An 8392-nucleotide genomic window follows, 5' to 3' on the forward strand; every position below is an offset into this window, starting at 1 on the left:
TTATAAAATGAGTAAAAAGCTGAAAATATTCTTTAACTTTTTCATAATAATGCTAGACAACATTTAGTAGCTGTGTCTAACAGATAAATGGCCAATAATATCAGCCATTTTACGCTCTCAATTGGAGGGATCATAACCCATCACCCCCAATGGATCGTTACATATATTAAATTCATATAAAAATTTAGGTATAATAATAACGTACACCATCATAAATAATTAAGAAAATAACATATATTTAGTACTAATGAGATATTAATACTTAGCCTCAAGAATTAAGTAGTAGTACCCTCTGTCCCAATTTAGTACATACGCTGTTGTCGCCACATGACTCATACTACATGTAACGATTTAATTTGGGACGGAGCGAGTAAGCTGTCTTATAAAAGAAATTAAGGGCATTTGGGGCCACCCTGTTGGGTCTTCCAGTTGTTGTAGCAAGGGCAAACTTGCTTGTTGCCATAGAAGCCTGGTGGAACACAAAGGCACTTCCTGCAGCATTTGTTGCAGAAAAACAAGCATGGTTTGCGGTATTGAGTATTCGAGCACCTCCTTGTACATTGTGGACTGCATTCTGTTTTCAAAATCCAACCAACAAAAAAATTATAAGCAAATGCATATCAATTCTGTTTTCGACTAAACTTGTAGCGACAGTCTTATATGAGACGGTCTTATAACACAGAGTAATCGATTTATCCGATCTTGTTCAATTCAAAATTCTAAGACACCAGTCAATCTAAATTTAATGTTTAATACTACTCCGTATGCCAGAACATTATTCTGTCGTTATGAATTGATTAACAGTTGTTTATGTTGATATCGATTTTTTTTTATTACTCGTGATTCTGAAAATATACTGACAAAATAATAAAATATAGTACTATCATTCGATTTTTATTAATTATGTGAGTACTATGTTAGCATTATTGGCAAAAGGACTAGTGTACTAAAAATTAGATTTGGTAATGTTGTGTGACAGTGACCGAAGTCTTATATCAATTGATTGTAACAATTTTAAAATATCTAACTAAAAAAGCCGTGATAAATCAAAATTAATCAACTCAAAGTTGGCTAATTAATATAACCTTCGATCTAAGGCAAAATAACATGACACGAAAAGAACACGAGTAAATATATATAAATGGTGACTTACGGTTAATCGTCAAACTTCCGGGTCCATAAGGATTGTTGGCCAAAGCCACAGTAGCAAGCATGGAAAAGGCAATGAGAGCCAAGAGAAGGAGAGGAAGAGCCTTAAAAGTGGCCATATTTGAACACAAAGATGATATTTTTAAGGGTAGTATGAATGAAAAACAAGGAATGAAGTGAAGTTGGAATGAGTAAGATAGTGTTAGTAAAAGGGTATTTATAGATAGAATAGGTACACCCAAGTTGAGTTGCCCCATAAGAACACTTTTTCTTTGTGGCCCTACTTTTTATAAAATTGTCTAAATTATCATCTTTCGGTCTTTCCCCACCATTTGCTCTCTGTTTTTTTTATTTTCTTTTTTTTGTCTTAAATATTTTTTGTTAATGAAGGGTGGTAACTATCGAGTAGTTGTACTTATTAGTATTGGAACGTGGCTTGGTAAATACTAAGCTAACCGCAGAGTGTTTGAGTAGGGATGTGAGAATACGAGGTGTATTTACCAAGCCGCGTTCCAACACTAATCACTACAAAACGCAATGCTTGGTTTTTTTTTTTCCTTGAAATTTTCGTTTTGTTGCATTGTATCTCTGTATTGCCTTTTAGAGGGATCTTAATTTGGTAATTTGAGTGATTGTTGAAATGTAAAAATTAACTAAAGGAAGTTCTTGTGAACTACTACCTCCGTTCCTTTTCTTGGTAACGTTTAGAACTTTTTTGTAAGAGAAAAAACATAACCAGCAAAATGGAACGGAGCAAGTACTTTTTTAATGATCGTTGAACATATGGGGATTAAAGTTAACATATTTCCAAATTACGTGTAGGTTTGATTGTCTTGAGCAGATCGCACGAAGTTGCAATTACACTTTTTAATTTTTCCCAAAATAAATGGTTATCTATATGAGAATAACAGTCCATAGACTAATAAAGAGACTTGAGTATCACCTTCCCATTGAAATTTAGCCAAGGGCTGTATGCTAAGTGATGTAAAAGTTGTTTACAAATGGAGTATGAAATAAGTGAAATTACATGCTAGAATATGCTTTAATAAATATATTTGTCCTCTATAAATAACCTACTATGCCCTTGAAACAAATGGTATTTGTTACGGAGTATACTAAATTCATTGTGGTTATTTTTTATATGGACCTAGCCTATTTTGTTATTAGTTTAGAATAATATAAACTCCTAAGGTGCATTGGACGAATAATACTCACTAGCTAATCAAAACGCTAGAAACTATTTAAAATGATACCGTCAAATAAGAGCTAAACTTGTTTTATTATGTAATCTTATTTTTGACACGACCCATAAAATTAAACTGTATTCCATTTGTCCATGGACATGCAAAACTCTCACTGTTAGAAGTTGATCTTTTATCAAACGTTTTTGCCAAACTAGTTGTGTTAGAAGTTCTTTCTTTGTACATATCTTCCTCCTTCTGACAACATTTTTTGTAACCATACTAATAGATCATTAAACTTGTTCTATACTCCGTATCTATTTCTTGTAACTTGCAAGGAAGTATTTTATACTTCACTTTGTTGCTTAACTAGTAACGAAGAAACACAACCAATCAAACCATGTTTTACAAAATAAATACTTATAAAATTACAAAGAATTTTCCAAATAAATAACATAATGTGACCCCATAAATAATAAAACAAATAAATTATGGCCAAGGATAAATTCAGTCCTACAAGATCTGTGAAGCTAACATGGTCATTGGACAGTGATTCTCAGTGAGTTAATTCATGAAAATGGGATTGTGGGCCCATAGCACTGCAAATCTCGAATTTGACGGTGAATTATTATTTTCCAACAGAAATGAATGAAGGAAAATCCTTATTCACACACACACAATTTGGAAGATCGCAAAACAAAATACGTCAACTGCTTCTGTTATACCCTATCTTTGAATTAAATATCATATAATGTCAGCTATTTTTTGTTTACATACATTGTGTGACAAAAATCACAAAATCACCATCATTTGATGTTAATGAGGATGGATGCGTTATGTTTATATTAATGAAATAAGTTTCGAGTTTGATTATATTAGATCTATTCGGAGGTGATCTTATATAATTACATTTAAACACAAGGCGAAATCCATGACTAATTAGGTAAAGAATAGGTATATTATACTTAGGTTTACTTATAGTTCGATTGATCATGTGTTATAGTTTTGCTTATGTGTTCATACTTTTGCCCAACGTGAACTTATTTAGTTAAAGTTTAAGATTAATCAGTTTATGATTGGAGATAAGAGACTGTTCATTTTATATATACTTAATTGAAGATGAGATAGATTGTATTAACTGTTATATTTCGAGACAATATGAAATGAGCCTGGGCAACCCGAACAAGGAGGGGGAGAGTTTGGTCCACAAACAAGGCTTAGGAGCTTTCCATACTAAAACTCATTGGCAATAGTAGGAGTAACTCCTCAACCTCATAAAATGGAACCATCTCTCCTCTTTCAACAATGTGGGACACTCACAAGTGAGCTACAATGGGTTTCAACACCCCACTCACTTGTGAGTGTCCTAAGAATTTAGAACACATCAGAAGGTACAATATAATCCTTATTGGGAATGAACATCCAATAGAGGCCCCTTAACCAGCGGCTTGACAAATGCCCAGTAATGAACGGCTCAACAGGCTTGGGCTCTGATACCATGTTAAAGTCCGAGACAATATGAAATGAGTTTGGGCAACCTGAACAAGGAGGAGGAGAGTTTAACTATTAAAGCAAATTAATTAGAGACGAAGAATGTAATATAGTGTTAATCACTTTTTTTTTTAGACAATAATACTTGGGAGAGCTAGTTGTGCCACCAAAATTCTCCACAAGACAATTATATACTCTGTATAAATCAATATATAGAAGATTAATTAAGGTCTTGTTCTTTTGACTTATTCTCGGATGTGTTCAATTCAGCTCAACTAAATTTATAATTCTCCACAACACAATTACATACTCTGTATAAATCAGTAGAAGATTAAGTTCCTATTCTCAGATCAGTTCAACTTTATTTAAATTCAGTTCAATTTAGCTTAAAGGAATAGAGCCTATTACAAAATATCTATTATTGTCTAAATATTTAAAAGTTAAAACAATCATGTTAACAGCTTGTAAGTTGTATGTAGGTAAGTAAAATTAGAGCTGATCAAGTATGGCTCGACCCGATTTTGGGCAGAATTTTTCGGCCCGAAATCGGGTTGGACCCGGCCCGGCCCGTTTTTTTTTTTAGCGGATTTGGGAATGCGTTTTTATGCATATTTAGTTGATTTGTTAGGCTCGGTCCAAAAAGCCTGCACGGCCCGACCATTTTGGGCGGGTTTGGGCACAAAAAATCCGACCCGAGAAATGGGCACAATTTTTTTTAGCTTCGGCCTGGCCCGAACCCGGCCCGACACGCCCAATGATCACCTCTAAGTAAAATCCATAAATAAAAATATTTACTCCTCAATTGTATCTTGGCAAGATTAGAAGGTGATTATCATTTCAATAATGGTCCTTAAATAACATTTAGGCAAACGAAGATCGAAGGTAAAGCTTATAATTGCAGGTAGTGCTAGGGCCCAGTTAATAGTTGAGAGTGGATGCATGTGCTCCCATATGAAGTTAAGCACATGCAATGCAAGTACATTCATGACGCCCAAAAGGAAATTCAAAGGTATGTTCGATCTGTTTCATTCTGTTTTGGATATTGTTTTCATGTGACCAGCCTAAAAGCTCATACATATTGGAGCTTTACCTTTCTATTTATCATGCATTTAAGTACATATAGATATCAAACAAGATAATTTGTTGTGAATTGAAATTTAGAATGATATTTATATTTCTAAAATAAATCTAATATATTATTATTATATAAATAAAGTAGACATTTTTGGAGAGCATTCAGAGCGCCACGTGAGAAATATACTTATTTTGACCATTAAAAAGAAAGATTTGTATTTTATTTTTGAATTAAAAAATTATGTCGCCACCTAGATAAAATTAACGAATTAGATTTGATATATCTAAAATTTTAATGCCACGTAGATTATAATTCATGAATTAAATTATTTTAATGAAAAAAATAAAGTAAAAGTATAGGAAAAAATAAATTTTTTAATTCAATACTACGAGTATAAGAAATCCAAAAAAAAAAATATACTAAAAAATATTTAAATGATAAACGCTTATAATAAAGTTTGATACCTATCACTATAATATAAATTTTGATAGTATTTATGATAAGAAATACAAATTGTTCGTTAACTATAAATAAATTAAAATTTGTGATACCTACCATTATAAATTGACACATCATACGACACAAACAAAATTTCGTATCAATAAAAAAACCCCATCAAGCGAATTTTGTGTTAATTTTTTGTCATCAATGGCCGGGTAATTTTTAGCTTAATTTTTAAAATCCTATGTTTAAATTAGTATTTCTAATTATTACTTACATTGTATTAATTTGGGATACTCAACGATTATATGTTTATGTTTTATTTACTAAATTTTTTTTACATGCAAATCTAATACATCATACGACAAATAAAATTTCCTATCAATACAAAACCCCATCAAGCGAATTTTGTGTGAGTAATTTTGTGTTAGTTTTAGGTCATCAATGTCCAAGTAATTTTAAAATCTTATGTTTAGATTTATATTTGTAATTATTAGTTACATTGTATTTATTTAGGATACTTAACGATTATTTGTTTATGTAATGGCATACGGTTAGATGTTGTATACTTAATATATGGATGACTTTGGTTATTTTTGGAGATGATGAAAAAATTGCAATGCATAGATTTGATTTTATACAGCAACAATTTTTCATTTATTTGTAAATATATTGATTTATTTTATATAAATGTAAATATATAATATATATCAATTTCAGTTTGGCTAACATTTCACGGTTCAATTTATCCATTGATGTAGTAGGTTCGTTGTGGACGAGATTGGTGATTCTATCGAAATAAAAGATATGGTAAAACAATGAATAATGATTTAGGATTTAAATTATTAAAAATTTATCATTTCACATTAAAGATTTTATATAACGGAAAAAATATCATATTTACAATTTATTTATATTTAATAAATTCATTATAAATTATAGTAAAAAGAAATAAATATTAAACTTTTGTAATTTTGTCTGAAATTATTAAATACAACAAATCAAATAATTAAAAATCTTAGATGAAAAAACTGTGCATCGCACAGGCTTCCATCTAATAAGAGGTATTTATAGGATTTTTAGATTTTAGTGGAATTATCTTTGTTTTTTTTGTTTCCTCAAAAAAAAAATCTTTATTCGTTTTTGTCTCTGTCTCATTCTTTTTTTTTTTTTTGTTTTTTTTTTTTGTTTAATTTTTAGCTCAAAAATGCATATACAGGATGTATCAATTTACAAAGTTAAGGAAAACAACATTAACTAAACTTTTCTTACTATCTCTATTAAAATTACAGAAAATATTGTGTTGTTTGATTGATATTAATTTAAACTAACTATCCTCTTATTTCTTACTGGACTATTTTATACATATCAAAAGTGCGATAAACTTGATTGTTTTTTATGTGCATGCTATAATGTATTTGCAGATGTGACACACAAAACAAAGAGTATTTGAGATTTGCTTTCCTCTCATTAATAACACTTTAAACACTTTTGATGAATTAATTTGGAAATATAAATATATATTTCTAAATTTCACAACAAATTAAGAATAAATCATATATATCCTTCCATTAATTAATGATCATAACAGTACATTCAAAGAAATTTTTAAAGATTACGTACATTGGAGCTTCATATTTGAAAGGCTACATTATTGGTTTGCGTCTAATGTTAGTACGATATATCGATCTCTCTAGGAATCCATTTGATCAAGATAAATTCAGATCATTTCATTTGATCGAAATAAAAGGTTTCATGGACAAGCTAAGTACGTTACTTAAACATCCCTTCCCATTATCAAATTGCTATTTCTTTACTCAAGATCTTCCCTTGGTCTTGCTATTTTCATATTTCATGATAATTGTATACTTGCAGCTTACGTCTACCTCCCACTATGATTGCAATATATGTAAGTATATACGTAAATAATGTTAGTGATCTTTTGTACGTATTAGTATAATAAAGTTAGGTGTACAATTAATTTCCTGAATAATGTTATTAAATCACTGTTGTATCTTTATATGTATCTCGATCTTGTAATTAATGAGAATACTAAAGAAAAAATTATCCGATCCCCTCTCACTTAGACACTTGTAGCTATATATTATTATTCTGTTTGATTAGTTTATTTTCTTTGGCAAGAAACTAAAATTTTCTCATCTTCTCTTAAATCTTAATCAATCAATCTACTAATTACTTTTGAATTTTTTTTTAAAAAATATATGTATTCATGTTACCTCATACGTAGTATATGGTACATAAGTCACTGACATGTCTCTAATTTAGTTTTTTTAAACAGATTTTGTTTGGGTGTCCCTTACATGGATAAGCACGTATCTATGTATCATTATTCTTTAATGTGGCGACAACATCACGTAATATTCTACGGAAGTAATGTTTAATCACTAACTACATTCCATATTACCAGCGAGTAGATAACATTGCATGCATGGTGTTGATTCAAATCCTTAGTGCTTTGGTTAAGTGTTATTCATGTTAAATTATTGATTTTTCCCTCAGGGAATATTGATATATTCTAGTACCATCCACTTAGCATATCTAAGCCTCTTAGGGCACAAGTTACTTAAGACGAGTATATTTTGATGTATGGTTCTTCTCTATTTGATGTTTGATATTTAAATGGTTTTCTATACTATTTTAGTGTCACGAAGTTAACTCAGTTAGAGCTTCTCCATCTAAGCATATATAATATTAGTAGCCTACCTTTGCCGATACGCGGGTTATGAATTTACAATAATAACAACCTAAGTTAATGATCATACTCGTATTGAAAAGAACATTATTGGAATTGTATTAATTTAGTATAACCAATCCAATTAGCAATAATAACTGCCCTATAACGCTCTCAATTGAAGGGTTTACAACAAATATACCCCTTAATGAAGCGATGAGATGATTAGCTAATAATGAAGTAGTGATTCGTAGTAATAATTTGAAATCACAATAAAAAAAGTTACATATTCTAGTACTAATTAAAACTTAATTAATTAGTACTAGTTCACAAAAATAAGCATAATGTAGCAATTAAGTACGT

At 30.2% G+C, this 8392-nt stretch overlaps 1 protein-coding gene across 1 annotated transcript; it reads right to left on the reverse strand.

The window, feature by feature from the left end:
- Nucleotides 1-1361, reverse strand: LOC110726452 (gibberellin-regulated protein 6-like). The gene is made up of 2 exons (XM_021905932.1): nt 1154-1361; nt 1-574 (listed from the first exon to the last, which is right to left on the reverse strand). Exons 1-2 carry the CDS (start codon nt 1266-1268, stop codon nt 393-395), a joined length of 297 nt encoding a protein of 98 aa, XP_021761624.1. The 5' UTR covers nt 1269-1361; the 3' UTR covers nt 1-392.
- Between the last annotated feature and the right edge of the window lie 7031 nt (nt 1362-8392).

This window comes from Chenopodium quinoa, unplaced genomic scaffold (assembly GCF_001683475.1).
Source record: "Chenopodium quinoa cultivar QQ74 unplaced genomic scaffold, ASM168347v1, whole genome shotgun sequence".
NCBI lineage: Eukaryota > Viridiplantae > Streptophyta > Magnoliopsida > Caryophyllales > Amaranthaceae > Chenopodium > Chenopodium quinoa.

Excerpts from the sequence above, each read along its gene's own strand:
- LOC110726452 (XM_021905932.1), bottom strand. The coding sequence starts at position 1,268 with ATGGCCACTTTTAAGGCTCTTCCTCTCCTTCTCTTGGCTCTCATTGCC. Across the intron at positions 575-1,153 it reads CGGAAGTTTGACGATTAACC|AATGCAGTCCACAATGTACA; the intron begins GTAAGTCACCAT and ends TTTTGAAAACAG.